The 16,077-nt window shown below is 46.6% G+C and overlaps 1 protein-coding gene across 1 annotated transcript in view; it reads left to right on the top strand.

Moving 5' to 3' along the window:
- Positions 1-5,480: 5,480 nt before the first annotated feature.
- Positions 5,481-16,077, top strand: part of T265_02125 (hypothetical protein) — a gene marked incomplete at both ends in the record, with an annotated part of 36,996 nt that continues 26,399 nt past the window's right edge. Inside the window, 3 exons of the mRNA XM_009166299.1 lie at positions 5,481-5,871; positions 11,353-11,642; positions 15,153-15,294. Coding sequence (XP_009164563.1) covers positions 5,599-5,871; positions 11,353-11,642; positions 15,153-15,294 — 705 coding nt within the window. The remainder of the gene's footprint in view (positions 5,872-11,352; positions 11,643-15,152; positions 15,295-16,077) is intronic.

Genomic DNA, 16,077 nt, shown 5'->3' on the forward strand with positions numbered 1-16,077 from the left:
TATCGGGATACTTAACAAATACGGTACTTTGAACTGCGTTCTAGGTGGAGCGTTAACAACCCTCGGAATGTAGTCATTCCACACAGCAACTTTCCGAATTTGAATAAAACTTTTCCCAATGGGGCCGTGCGTTCTGGTGGTGAAAATCTTATCACCATACCCCCTCCGTTTGTTTTATGGTCTAATGGTGAGAAACCTGTTAGCGAAACCTCGTTCAAAACAGAGCGTAAGTAAGAATTAGGTCTCCTCAGAGGTGACGACGCACGCTAGAGTTAAGCCACCCCGGGACGCGTTCCATAGTCCAGGCTAGCAATCACTTTCGTAGCAACTCACCAATGATGGTTATATCCCTTCGTCCTGACCAGGCAAATCGGTTGGTCTGACAAGAAAGATGCGAGAGCGAAATTCACGAGCAATAGATTGTTTAGCTCAATTGGGGACTTGGTTGGCTGTGGCTCCCATGCTTTTGGGTTAACTAGCGCTCGGCCTATGTCGTATAGTCCAGCAGTTCCATCTTCTGACCAGTCGCTAATGAATTAAGTTTATCGGCCATTGCGACTCCTAAGCACGGCCGGCAAGGCATCCTGGGCCTGGTTTAGTGATGCATGGAAATCAGCTTGGTGACTAAATCACTAATCACTAAATCTTCGAAATCTCCCTCTCAAAGCTCCACAAGCGGTTCTGAAGGGGCCAATTAGCCGCACAATACTTTTAGCCACAAAACCTTTTCGAGTGCAGTAAACTTTTGCACATGAATATTGCATTTTGTTGCTTATGTGCTCAAATAAAAATCATCCTTATCTACATCTATATTTTTGCAGCTCACCAAATTTCATTGTCCACTGAAGCAGTCATACCTCTGGCCGAGAAGTCTGGTGGAATGATTTCCCAGTATCGCTGAGATTTCGGGATGCCCAAATGGGGCTCAAACGTTTGGACTGGTACTTTGAATGCTAATACTCGGTTGCTCCGCACCAGCAGTGACACACCAAAGCCTTTGAAATATCCAATTCCGCTGTGCGAATACTGTAAACCGTCCCTGGATCACACACGGCGAGCGCTGAATGCGCGGTACGTTCCAAATTGTTTTGGTTTTTCGCTCGTGCGAATTTTCGGATGTGCTGGCTCCCTGTTTGATTTAGTTACGGGGTTGAAATTTTCATTCTAACATAGCCTTCGCGTGGAAGCCTCTGTCGGCTTGCACCTTGTTCCTGCGGTGTACCTAATCTCAATCTGAGCCAGATCAATGCGTGTTTCTGCAGATGTCAATGAAGCACAACATATGTGGGCGAAATGGGCGTCAGTCAAATGTACGACGTGGTGTGAGATGTCATAAATGCAAAGCCTTGTGGCACTTTGAATGCACAGGGCAACCAGATATGCCAGTTATCTTACTCCACTGTCGCATCTGCCTTCGCCAGTTTCCCCTGCTTCAAGGGTGTAATGCACTCCGCAACTAAAAAGGGAGCTACCAAGAAACAAAATCAAGGGCTGATGCTGTTACCAGAACCTCGTACACAACTCGTTAGTTCCTCAAATACCAATTGGACCTGCACGATAAACACCTCATTTTCGACTGTATGGTGATACATAGTCGCTGAATGGCGCTTTATGTATCAATAATTTGTCAACAACACTCATCAAGCGCACGTAGAGACCGTGTAAGTCGCCAAGGATTTTATTTAAAAGACGCTACACCTTGGGAAAAGACGGAGGATGACTGGAACAAACACTTAAAAACGCTGTTGCAGTGCATATAAACCAGATTAAGGTTCTGTTTATCATTAAAATTCTACTGAACCTTACATGAGCTCCCCATAGGTCACAAAAAATAGTGATGTATGAAACTAAGTCTCCACTGCTGAATCAGCAAGACCATTGCGAATTTTACGTTTTAATCGGGACACTCGACGCATTTGGAAAAGCAAACAAAGAACCAAGCGGTCTGGACAAAAGTCAATAATGGAATCCCTTCATTGAATGAGTACCTAGCACTGTGCGTCCCAGGTCCGCTGGCTGTAAAAGAGGATCATGAAGCTCTCCGGTGTGACAATTTAAGATTCCTAAGGCGTCTTTAGTGGACAGGCGCACGAGGGAGAGCAGTCTGGTCATCTGGGGATCGTTCTCCAAAGAAATCACGTCAACGAAACTGGTACGGTCGCTCCTTGTCGATCTCCTGATAAAGCCTGGGAAAAAGTTGATTGTTCAGATGTAGCATCCTTTCGGTGCCTAGCTGCCACGCCACACGAAGGAGGTACAAGGGCTGGGATACTGCCAGGTAGCCCAAGCCTAGAGAGGGGAAGTCGAGAAGCAGAGGTCGGTTTCGAACCACGGACGTTCCCGTCAGTAAATTCGCGCTCTAACCACTTGGACCATCTCGCCCATAAAGCATGAACACGGATTGCTTCACGCAGATTGGTTACGCGTAAAGAACGCAATCGAACCTTTGGGCATCTAGTCAGCCTTGTCCCGCCTCCTGCCGTAAAGAAGATGCTGGTTAGCATTTAGAAGGCTTACCCAACAATCAAACGTATATCTTAGGATCGCCCTTTGGAGGCGCGGAATTTGGGACCCAGAATTCCCAGAGAAGAGGCACGAAACAGGCTCCAGCGTGGCTCAGGTTCAGCTAACCCCAGCTGGCTAAAACCGTGGTAATTATAGCCCCTTGTGCTCTGGAGTTGGCAAGCATCACGTGGACGCAGCTTCCAAAGTATGTAGAGCCATCATCGCTTATTCCCGTGGCAGACGCTAAAGGCTTGGCAGTAAACTGCACACACAAGTCACTGCTTCTGAGGTGGATTGGGCCAGCTGTGAGGAGGCAAGTGGCGAAGCCTACTTACAAATTAACGACAAGCGTTGACCTCGACATCGGGGAATGCCCTGAGAACCCTACAACTACTAAGAGTGTGAAACTGCCAGTCTCCAGTTTCACTCCGTCAAAAGTGGCCTCTCCGGTTTTGGACACAGTCGACCCCATGACCTGACAGCCTAAGCCAAAAACCCGACAAAACGAACCGGAAAATCCCTCGTACACCCAGTTGGCCACGTTGATCACGGAAGACTCGGGAGTCCACACGAACACGAAAGAAAAGCGACTGCAGTCAAACAGGCATGGACTTCGTCAAACCAGAGAGCTGTTTGCTAGCTTCAACGAGCCTCATGGGGAGCGCCACCAAAAGGAATGGTTCTTACTGTTGCCACCCAACGCACAGGGCCTCACAGAGACACCTTATGAATCAAACCGCGCCAAAGTGCCCAAGAAACCAAACAAATGCATGTTTGCCCTAAACCAGTGGACAACAACAAACTTAATCGTCCAAAAGACGATATTCAACGAGCTGCAAGTAGCAACTGTCGAAGTTTTCGCTTACGAGGGGAGAAGTTACCTCCCCCAAAAGTAAAATGCCTGCGCAAACCGGACTCCCACGAGGCGGAAAATCTTACTGTTGCCAACGCACAGGGCCTCACAGAGACACCTTATGAATCAAACCGCGCCAAAGTGCCCAAGAAACCAAACAAATGCATGTTTGCCCTAAACCAGTGGACAACAACAAACTTAATCGTCCAAAAGACGATATTCAACGAGCTGCAAGTAGCAACTGTCGAAGTTTTCGCTTACGAGGGGAGAAGTTACCTCCCCCAAAAGTAAAATGCCTGCGCAAACCGGACTCCCACGAGGCGGAAAAACCCTGCAAATGAAAAGCAGCTACTGAAACCACCAAAGCAAGAAGCAGACTAGTATGCGGTAGAAGTCCCTTCGGCGCTTTGGACTGAAACCCGGTGTACAGCTATTAAATCTTCTAACATCTCTGACATCACACCTCTCGGCCTCCCGCCTTCGGAGGCAGCAGAGAGTGTTGAAATTCTCCTCCTCCTCCTCCTTATCGTCATCATCATATTCAGCTGTAAGAACCGCGTACTTGACTCGGAGATCTTGATAGGTGACTGCTCTATTTTTCGAGCTGGTTCAAAGCGCGGAAGGTCTTGTGGGGTTGCTTTATATTAACATTCGGCCATGCCCATACCGATTGTCCCCTCCGAGACCACTCCTGAACGTTTTTACGATGCACTTTGGATCCGATTCTCTTCTCGGTGTGGTCTACCGTTGACTCTCGGGTGCTCCTTGATACGCCAGTATATGTTCTGTTGGAAACCATCCACATTGGGACTAACTGAACCTGAACTTGAGGCTGATCATCAACCGACAGTTGTATCTGTGGTGTTTTTCGATTAATGTGCAAATACTCCGTGTTCTACACTTTTTGATTGACAACTTTAAGCTACGTCTTTTATAGTATGGTGAATTTTGAGATGAACGGAGATTACACTGATATTGTTTCAAACAGGGATACGAAGCCAGGCAAGAAATAAAAAACAATTTTAACAGAAACATTCACACCACCCGGTAATTCAAGCGAAATGTTTCTAAACTGTTGCCGAAGCTTGTTCAGCGCGGGCTACAGCAGATATAATTCGGTCGAAGACTGTTGAGTATCTGGTCAGGATTCTGGATGCTCTTGTGCTTTCCCCTGTCCGAATGGATTGAAATCAGTTCAAAGTGAGTCTTACTCTCTGAGAGAGGAAAAGGAACTGCTTTCCTCGCAGTGGTTTCTCTTTTGGAGCCTGATGTGATCGACGGCTACTTCAGGATCAGGCTTGAGATGTCTTCTTATGCTTCTCCGGGGATGTCGAGATATCAGAATATAACTCAAATAATGTATGTAAAACTCTTTTACCGTTTTGGAAACCAGCACTTCAGACAGAAGACAATGAGCTTACTCTTCCCGTCAGCGCAAAGCGGAACCTAGTGGGAACAGCGTGTGAAAGATTCAAAAGCTTGTCGTTGAGTCTGTGGAGCCTAACGCCATTCTTAGCTTCACAATGAAGTTCTGAATTAGGATTGCTCTTCACGCCATCATCGATCAAGCACTTGGTGAGTAATGGGCCAGACAAGTTCCGACGCCTAATTAAAAGGTATCCAATGAGGATGGAACCTTGATCATGCAAATATGACTACCCGATATCGTCTACTCAGTTAGCTTGCCGCAGACAACGCGCTAACTGCGCTGACTAGTGCTTATAGTGCCATGTTGACTACGGCCTCACCAAGAGCACGAGAGAGTTGGAGACTGAAAACGCAGACCAGTGAACAACGGTTCAGGCGCGCAAAATTATTCACTGCCTGGTGAACTTGGTTCGCCTCTTTCGAACGAGAACCTAAGGAATAAGCTTGTTTGGCTAATAACACACACTGGGACTAATGGGGTGCTTTCGTGACTTCAGCATCGCCCAATATTTATTCATCACTAAGGTTGTCTGGACACTTTACTTTTGCTTTACTCTTTTACCTGGCTCTCATTATTACTTGCTAATTCGCGGATTAGAGTCATGCGCAACGAAGTTGCCTCAAAGCAAGCTTTTGCCCTTGGTTTCCGTTACTTCAACTAGAGGTTTCCTCTTACATTACAGCCATTCCTGAAGCTTCGCTGGCTTCAGCTCCCCATCTGAACCTTTTCCACCCCGAACATCTCTGGTTCATGGTTTCCTGACACAACGCATTTATCTTTCGGTGAAAAAGGATGAAAAACGGGCATCAGGATGGCGGGGTCATTCAAGATCCCCTTGGCACCTGTTCACGGATATACGAGCCTGATGGAACGCCATGTGTTGGTTATTTGCATGTTTTTTAATTACCTCTCGCAGGAAATCAAAGGATACACACCGAGTTTGATAAAGAAGATTATCGTGTACATATCTTACTTTCTTACCTGTGGATTACTGCGATTAGTCTTTCACTGGATGCCACAATGGATGCTCAAGTGTACGCATAGTTTGTGTCCCCTACCCGATGCACAGAAGGTGCTAATCAAAGTAAGTCTTTTTCAGTGTAAAATGCATTGAGTCTTCTCTTCTGCTTCTGATATTAGGGTTATACATAGAGACTAGTTCGCTACAAATTACCGTGATTCTTTGCACAGTATAACGGGATTCCATGATGCATGTAGTTTCGAGCTGTAATCTCAAAGTTTTTCCGTCGCCGACCTGAGCGTTAATACATGGCAAGACATCTTATAGTGAAATCGATATTGAGCTCATCGGTTACAATCATCTCCCGTTTTGTATTATTCACTAATAATGCGGCTTATAGTGTGAATACTGAAATAAACATGTATCTAGTAGGTAAGGAAATGGATTGATTATGGGGATACCATTCGTGCCATCATCATCATCTCCAGCCACGCACAGACGGGGTCACGGGGCCCCATCCTGGAAGGTGTACAACACCAGCAGCACTCAAACTCTTCGTGCTCTCTTTCACGCACTTCTGCCAAGTCATGTGCTTTCCACCTCGCGGTTTGCGCGATCCTGAAGGAGGCATGGAAAACAACACTCGTCTCGGTAGACGGTGTTTCGGCATGTGTAGCACATGACCGAGCCATCGTAGTCGACGATGCTGGTTGTTTTCTTCGAAGTGAAGTGCCTGCAGCACAACCAAATACCCGTTTTCTAATCACCTCGTTACTAACACGCTGACGACATCCATAACCAGTCACGCTTCTGATGCATCAGCGGTCGGATGATGCGCCGGGTGGAGTTGTGGTAGCGCCCAGGTGGAATCTGTCGCCGGGTCTCCAGCAAAGACACGGTCCTATCAGAGATCCAATCCTTGGATGAGGTTGGCTGGGTTGTACTGCAAGCAGACATCCTGGCTTTGAGTAACGCTTTGGTTATTTGACACCGTACCACCGGTGTCGGATAATTGACGGCGATGTGGTCTATTTGGATTTGACGTTGGTCTGTTGGTGGGCACTACGTTGTCAGGCGATTTCCGCTGTTCCGGAAATTCTTACTGCAGAGAAACAGTGTGTGATCGGCACAAATCTGAAGTAAGCGGTCTCCGTTGTCCGTGCCTCTCGTGTCCAAACCAAGACGACCACCCATTCGGGCCTCAGGAGCGCGTAGTCTACCTGCCTGGGTGTTCATATCACCAGCAACCACAGCGATATCTGAGCTTTTAGCCTGTTGTAGAAGGGCACCCATAATGTCGTAGAAACTGTTCTTGGCAGATTCAGAGCTACAGTCAGTTGGGGCGTAAGCAGAAACAATAAACAAGGTGCGATGAACCTCACTTCCTCTAGGTTCTCTCACCGATGTTGCCAAACGAACCGCACAGAGGCGACTGTCAACGGGTATCCAAGGAGAGACGCTTCCGCTCGTTCGCTCAATACAGTATTTACTCCAGCATATCCAGCTGCAGCGGCCTCTGCATCACCAGAGGTGCGCAGCCGGAACCTGGAAGAGAGCGAGGGGCAGTCAGTTTGATCACAGTACTTGCGTCCTGCGTCCTTGGTTCTGACAAACAACATCTATCAACGGAGAGGAAATCCAGTGTACGCGCAAGAGCCACCTGTTGACCTGTTTGCTTCAGTGGCTAAGCAGGTTTTCGACGTTGGGAAACAGACTTCGAAGTGCTTAGATTTGTGGCTGAACTCAGACGTGATGAGCGTGATGCAGGGCGAGCAAAACGGCCCGTCCTAGAGCTGGGACCTGCGGAGAAAGTATTCAGATTTGGGCAGGGGAGGGCGGAAGACGGAAAACGTGAATGTGTAAGAAGGGAGGCGTCAGCAGTAGCATGTTTTCGCTTACCCGCCCTGCTGTATGCAGCAAGTAAGGCGACCCGGTTGATGGCACCACGCGACGGCCGATGTGGCATGAGAATATTGTTAGTTGTGTAGGCCATGGTTGTACGAGGGCTGGGATATTGCCAGGGCGCCCACACCTAGACAGGAGGACGATTAGGGTCCTCAACCAATGCCTTTGGCTCAAAAGCCTAACCGCAAGGCAGCGGTCTTTGGCGGGGAAATGCAAATGCATTACCTTTTCTACGGAACAAGTCGCCATACATGTTCCAACCCCCAACCTGGAGTACCAGGAGACTGTGTTCGTCAGACCTCTAACCACTGACCAACCTGGTATGAGAGACTCTGAGTGTCGCGCGGACACCCCTCAGTATAGCTCAATGGGTCGCCAAGGTACACAAACCGGCACACCACGGTGAGGTCCAATTCCTTCACGACGGCCATTCGTGCCACCAAAGATGAAGTTTGTGGAAGCTGAAGGGCCATGGTTGCAATGCATCTATGAGAGTATTCGTAATCTGTGGTTGTGATAACAGGACCCTTCAATCCGGAGACTTCAAGTGGATTCAGTTGTTCGATAATCGATACCTTCATAGTATGGCAGGCGTTAGCTGGCTGCGGCGTGTTCTTAGTGAAGTGTAAACGTAACTTACGAAGCAGAATCACTGGAGACGCAAATAAAATTCATTAGGTCAACGTAGTTTGGACATGTACTACGCATATTTGGCCGCCATACACCAAAGAAAGCACTATTTCGCACTCCGAACTTGTTGGAGAAAGGTTCGCATGGAACAGGTCATGGCTTGACAACACAAAGTCAAGGCGACTGCCTTTCAGACTGAGTGTTATGGAATCCCTGAATCAATCCGATTGGGTTCCGCGTGATTCTCGTTACACTTGTTCGGAAACCCTACGGGACAGTGCATGTAACCAGTCATATTGTCGGGTATACCGCAGTCCTGTGTGCTTAAAGTATGTCTGTCGTTTTCTGAGCTCATGTTTATTGGGGTTCGCAGTACACGTTGGTCAATCCCACTGATGGCGTCTCGCTCCAATGCGCCGCTGGGGTGTGTTTGTCTCGTTGTTCTAAGGTGTTGTTTTCCATAAGAACGTAAAACTGTTTGTACTGAGTCCCCACCATTCCCCTTTTCCTGCTTTACTAGGGCGTCTCTCCTCACAGTTGTCATTAACGGTGTATGTCTATCGGCAAGGATGATAATGACTTCACTAACAGCCACTTCTTGGCAACATTTTGTTGGATGAAGATGCTACCAACTATGACACTATGTTGACGGTTGCACAACCGTAAGGTCCTCATATACATTCGGCTTTAATTCATGTCATACGGGTTTTGCACGTGAATATCCCGTGCTGAATAACATTTGCACACTGACTAGGGATAACACTAGGGTAACAATACTACGTATCTTTTCTGCCATACTAGAGGTGCAATTGTGTTTTCGAAATGGTCGCTCTAGTGCCGTGTCCTTAAGGCGCTGTGCGCCAACTCCCTCGAAATTGTGAGGTCTGCGGGAAGCTCTCGCCAGAGTTCACCACATCAAGTGGTGTCAGGCAGGCTGTCCACTTTCACCATTCTTCAATTTCATCATTGACACGGTTATGGAAAACTCACTCCCAACCTCTAGTGCCCATGGGCTCGAAGTTCTTCCGGGGCGCCCACTCACAGATATCGAGTACGCAGACGACATAGCTCTTCTTGGATGTGACCTCGTGGTAATGCAAACAATACTGATCAATCTAAACGATTCTGTCTCACAGTTTGGTATGCGCTTCACATCTGAAAAGTGTAAAGTTCTAGTGCAAGACTTGGTAGGCTTGAACCCTAGCCTCATACTTGAGGGTGAGCCGCTTGAGGTAGTAGACAAGTTTGTCTACCTGAGTGGCTGTATCAGCCCTGGTAGTCTCAAAAAAATCATTCAGCTGTAGCACCCTTTCGGTGCCTAGTTGCCATCCCATGCTGGGATACCGCTAGGTTGCCCAGGCCTAGACAGGAGACGTCGAGAGGAGGAGGTCAGGTTCGAACCACGGACCTTCCGGTCAGTAAATTCGCGCTCTAACCACTTGGACTATCTCGCCCTGGTAGTCTAGCGAAAGATGATATTTCCATCCGGATTGGAAAAGCCAGAGCAGCTTTTGTGAACACTCATCACCCGTGACGTAGGCGTGACATCAGCTTATCCGTCAGAGGTCGAGTTTACAATGCTGCGGTACGTTCCATGCTACCAGGCGGATCAGAAACCTGGCCGCTGCGCGCTGAGGACTTCAAAAGAATTTCAGTGTTTGACCATGGATGTCTTCGGAGCATTGCGCGAGTCTGGTAGGAACACCGGATAAGCAGTGCTGAAGTACGTCGAATGGTATTCGGAAAAAATAACTCATCCTCGATAGATGAACTGATCACACTGCATAGTTTGCGATGGTTTGGCCACGCCTCGTATTTCAGTCGACCGACTTCCTCGAGGGGTTATTTTCGCCAATACCAGCAAACTCAGTTTCGGTGGTTGTTACCGTCTCCCTGAATAGAGACCCCGAGACGGACCACATCAATGGTTTAGTCGCGCCCTCAATGGAGCTCGTATATCCAGGCTATTACCCTCAATGCATAGCTCCCTTTCCAATCCCCCCACTTGAAAGTCCACTGACAGATGTATATTTACGCACCAATTTATCAGCTCCTGCCTCCAATGCGCAGCTACCTGCTCCACCTCACCACAATCTTTCAGCTGTAGCACCCTTTCAGTGCCTAAATGACGCGCCACCAGAAGGAAGCACGAGGGCTGGGATACTGCCAGGTTTCCGTCTCGAAGAGCAAGTCGAGAGGCAGAGGTCGGGTTCTAACCACGTACTTTCTGGTCACTAACTTCGCGCTCTAAACACTGAGGCATCTCAACCTACCTTCCCAAATCATCGATGGACGTAATTATAGCAGATACAACCACTGTACGACAAGTGCAGCCGATAATAATGATGATGATGATGAGTCATTGCAATCGCGTTAACTGGAAAGACATCCGGCAGAGGGTGTATTACACACGTTATTACAATGACCCATATGAGAACTCCGCTGTTTGTGGCGGCTCGTACACACGGGCTTTTGCAGTTTTTTTAGCCATAGTAGTTTTGTAGCAGTCCGTTGGCTTAGTGAAAGTTTTTCTCGCCCACTTTAGATCAGTCAAGATCGATGAAAAGCATTCGTCTGGGTTTATCAAATCCTGTAGTATCAAACAGGGCTAACTCCTCTCCGTGTCATCAATATGTTTATGCAGCAATTTACCCCCCTGCAATGTCAGGGGAATCTAAATGCTTTCATGAGGTTTAACACATCAATAATACTCCTTCCAGAGACGGTGTAAGTGTACACGAGGCGTTTCGACTTTATTCGTTGGTGAGCCTGGTGTCGTCAGTTACTAATCAACAACATATCCATGTCTGAATCCTGAAAATCACTACGTGCTGTTCGTAAACCGATGCTATTTAGGGGTTGTGTATGGTTCTAGGGGTCACTAAAGGGAACTATGACAATTACTCAGTATCTTGATATCCAGTAGATTCACTCCATCGGGTGTGCCGCCCGTGTTTTAAACATTGACCCCGTGTTTTGTTAGAATTCTAGTGTCAATGCATTTCAGATATTTTTGATTTGTATGTTGTATTTAACATTGTTAATATGCATACCTAATTGCGTTGGCAGGATTCTTCCGGTGTTTATTTCGTTCTTCGTGTACTCGCATCCGTTATCGAAGATGAGGGGTATGTTTTCAGTTCAACTGTGATCACTCGACACTTCAGGGAGATGATGGTGAGGACACACACAGTCCCTATCAACAAAGTAGCACCTGACTGCTCGAGTTCCATGGACAAGGTATTTTTTTGCATTAATCCTAACAAGTTTCTCGAGGATCCGAACATTACCATCTACTTCTTTTATAAGAAACTGAAATATATTTGGGATCGGGACCTCTGTCAGTTCAATCTACTCAGGTAATGTGTGCACTATATTCAGGTTGTCAGCAACTATACCCGGACTTTATAACTTTAACAGATGATTTTGTTGGTTTGTTGTATCTTGCAATGAGTTTAATCTTACCCAATATACCGGAACGAAAAATGCTACGTCCATGGATGTTATGCGACACAAGTCGTTATTTCTTATATAGATCGTCTACGTAGATAGGCGTGATTTCTATGTATATAAAAAAAGCGCTCAGCTGTAGCCCCCTTTCGGTGCCTAGCTGCCATGCCACTCGAAGGAAGTACGAGGGCTGGGATACTGCCAGGTTGCCCAAGCCTAGACAGGGGAAGTCGAGTGGCGCAGGTCGGATTCGAACCGCGGACCTTCCGGTCAGTAAATTCTCGCTCTAACCACTTGGGCCATCTCGCCCATATATATATATATATATATATATCAAAAATTAGCTTTGTTCATTTTATGGAACCAGTTCGATTAGTCAGGAATTACAGGGTCTCCATCAGCAGTAACAGCAGTAGTATACCACGGGCTACCAGTTAAAGAAAGAAGGCCTTCGCCTCGGGTTTGCTTATCAGAGAAACACCAACCAAACAGTTACACTATTGGACAGGGGAGCAAAATTCTCATATGCATCTTGTTTACAAAACTGAATATCCATCTTCTCCTTGAACGTGTCTTCCTGAACTTACATGGATATTCACCGACTGTTAATCAAATGCTACAAAGCCACTCCACAAATTCCGTAGGAGATCTCACTTTTTAAGAGACGCGAAGCGGATTTACGAGAAAACATACTACTCGCATGCGCCATCAGTAGTACCCACCGTACGCCAGTAATGACGGCCTTATTGAAGACATGAAAAAACGTAGGACTTCAACGAAACTCAACGAGATCAACATAATTTTGCGTCTGATACCCTGTGCCTCTGATGTTGCACATAGCACGGCATTCAGGTGTTGAAGAAGCGGTTCGAAGTGGAAAATTCCTTTGCCTTTTCTGGAGGGATTGCACGGTAGATTGTGTAGGACGAGATGGCTCAGTGGCTAGAGTGTGAATTCACTGATCGAAAGGTCCGTCTTTCGAACCCGATCTCTGCCTCTCGATTTCCCTTGTCTAGGCTTGGGGAACCTGGGAGTATCTTAGTCCTCGTGCTTCCTTCAGTTGGCACCGAAAGGGTGTTACAGCTGAATGATGATAGACTGCTTGCTCTAGACCCTGTGTTGGGGCTATTTCTCTCCGAGCAACCCATCCTAAGAAGATCACTGTAGCCGGGTTTACATAGCAAATGTCATCTTGTTTTGCATGTGACCTATAGGCTTCCGCACAACCCGTTTCAGTGCGACAAACGACGCAAATTTTACCACCGATAATGCAGCTTTTAATGCACGGCCTACAACCTTCAGGCTATCTGTCTTAGAGTTCGGTGGAAATTTAAGCGTGCGATTCAAGTTTGCAAAGCACACTGAAACAACGAAAATATCCTTGAAGTGTATAAATAATCCCGTTTCCTTGCGAGACAGTATTGCTCACATGGTCAGGATCCATCGGGATCCCCAGGTAGGATCCACATACTGTTTATCATTCGGCAGTAGCTTCTCAGATACCCAAATTTTCTCGGTGGTTGAAATTGGTGTAGAACAGCCACATATTGGTGGTATTTCGAGGCTCAGTTCAGTGTTGGAATGACCCGGTTTTTCCATTGTTCCAGAACTCAACAGGTAATGCCCTCATGTCAGCGTTCGTGATACTTTCATAAGGGATTGCCATATTCTCATGCAACTATCCACGTGGTCTAATTAGTCAGCTGAAGAAAACAATATTCCACTTTGTAGCTCGTAACAGAGCACAACTAGCTGAGAACCGGGAGGAATGACCCTGATGCAGTTGGAACTTAGGGATTAAGTTCAGTCACTGTAGACTAGTTGTGCCAAAAATGCTTCGTCCGCCAGAATAACTACTGCTTATCAAAACATCTTGGACTCAAACACACCAACACTGAATGGAGAGAAATAGTGATGACGCTCATCTATCATCAGAACGTTTTTTTCACAATTCATACTGAATGTGTCGTGACCCAAGTGTTATCAACAATGTGGACGGGGTATAGTAACAAATGTTCACTCTATGTCTCTTCGGGCAGATCCGATACTTCTCTAAGCGATGCATTCTCTTAGGGAGAAAAACGATTTTCTTTTTCACTGGCATTCTTCCAAAATACGATAAACAGCTTTTGAGTGGAGCTGTTCGTTGAATTAGGCAAACGAGGTGACGTGTCAAATAAGAATCTTGGGACACGCGCTTGGTTGTCTCATCTCCATCGATAACTAGTCTGGCACTTGTGTTTCACATCCGTTGACGTACATTTTCAGAGCAGCCGGCAAAACAACGACTGACTAATACTCCTTTATACGTTTGTATTTTCCTTATCACACTAGACATTGAGCACCACCCAACCACATGATGTAATATACCTATGTAACACACATCCTTTGCATCTCATTTAGCTGTAGCTTGCTACCCTGTAGCCTGTAATTCGCATGACATTCTTCGCGCTGCTGTGTTGCACGGACCAGCCTGCACGTCTTGAACCTCCCGAACATGTCGAGCATCGGTATCTGAGCATCGTACTACCATACTGAGGTCGCAATAGCTCATTGGTTAAGCAGTAAACTTACTGGCCGAAATGTCCATACCTTGAATCCAACCCCCGCACCTCGACTGCTAACTAGGCTTGGTTAACTTGGCATTATCTCAGCCGCTGTATTTCCTCCGGTTAGCATAGCAGCCTGGCACCTGAAGATGGAACGTCGTTTGAAAACTAATCTGGTTCTTCAACCGAATGTTCTGCGTTAAGACCATTTCGTGTTTCGGTTGGCCCGGTTTTCAGGATTTCACATCCTCCCGCAACTTTTGTTCTTTTGGGCAAGGTACTGAGCTGTAGAACAGTTCTGACTAGCCTTGAAATTATTAATACTGTCGAATGAAAAATGTTTGAAATCGGCCCACTTGAAACTTGCAGCGGCCTACAAGCAGCATATTCTGTCGAACAATACTACAAATGGAGGGTTCCGTGGAGATTCTTCTATGTGTCACACAAACACTGCATAGTGTGAAAATTATAGCTTAGTTTACCTTCTTACTTATTTGAGTGGCCTTTAGACTCGTAATCGCCGAAGCTGTTTGGGTCGATTCTGCCAGCTAATAATTCCGAATGGATCAACATTCTATGCCCATACATTACGTCCAGAGTTGATCCAGTCGGACAAAAGTTAGAGGCAGGGGACCAGTCAAGTTGCTTCCAAACGCATGAGGTTGTTGAAAACTTTTCGACAACTTTGTGAGTAGTATTTGCTGTGAGGGAAGTGTACTACGGATATTTTGTCGGTTGAATCATGAGGCGACCCCTGTAGATGCACCTTCGCATATAGTGTTTCTAATGTATTATACACTTCCGAAGAAACCTTAAAGACTAGTTTTCCTACGAAATATTCGCTCAGTTGATATCTTTCCTATTTTATAGTGAGTGGAATGGTTGTCCATATGCGAAGCTGTTCCCAGCAAGGCCGCTGCCCGAGCACATCGTTCTCAATCGTCGTGCGCTGTACGAACCCAACGAAATCGTTCTCCGAATTACCCCGATCATAAAATTGTTATTGACCAAGGTGAGTTGTAGCTGGTTGTAGCCTAGACGTTTACCGCTTTCTTTAGCGTAGTAATAAGACTGCCTGTTTGAATTTGCCGTCTGGGGACGAGTTCAAGTAGATAACCAATGAAAAATGCTAGCGTGCACTGGAGGGGATATCTGCTACCATTGGATTGTGAATCGATCGTTCATTGCATATGATTTGGCCTGGGTTGGAGAATCGCGGAGGGTATCTTCGCATCTTGAATAGCGGCTTGAATTTGTGTCCCTGTCAGGGTTACAGGTGTGACTAAATCCCTGATCATGGCCTTCGTACCCAACTGCCAAATCATCACCTAACCTCTCTTAATACGCTTCCGAAAATCACGGGTTTGACCTTGATGAACCCCTTGAGGACGCCTGTCTGCTGGCATTTATAGGCATCACCCAACCCAGTGCGCTCTAGGAAGTGTCCAGTTTGCCTATGTGGTATGAGTCGTTTTCTACGAAAACCACTGGACGTGTCTCAACATTGGCGGTCCGATGTTATCACCAGGCACAAACGACGCCTTGGAGGACGTCGATGCTCAAACATTGATAGCTTTACGCAATCTCTTGGTGATGCTCATAAGGTTTTTCATCCATGTGATAGCATGGGTACCCTTAACGTTGTGCGCTCTGCCGTCAACAGACAACAGAAGAAAACGTGATGGTAGGTGAGGTTGACGTGATGAATTGAAGTTTTATGTTGACTAGAAGGACGAAGTTTCCTCAATGTAAATGCCATTTTTTTACGATGATATCTTCACAGCATGGGAAATTA

Source organism: Opisthorchis viverrini (genome assembly GCF_000715545.1).
Source record: "Opisthorchis viverrini unplaced genomic scaffold opera_v5_25, whole genome shotgun sequence".
Classification (NCBI taxonomy): domain Eukaryota; kingdom Metazoa; phylum Platyhelminthes; class Trematoda; order Opisthorchiida; family Opisthorchiidae; genus Opisthorchis; species Opisthorchis viverrini.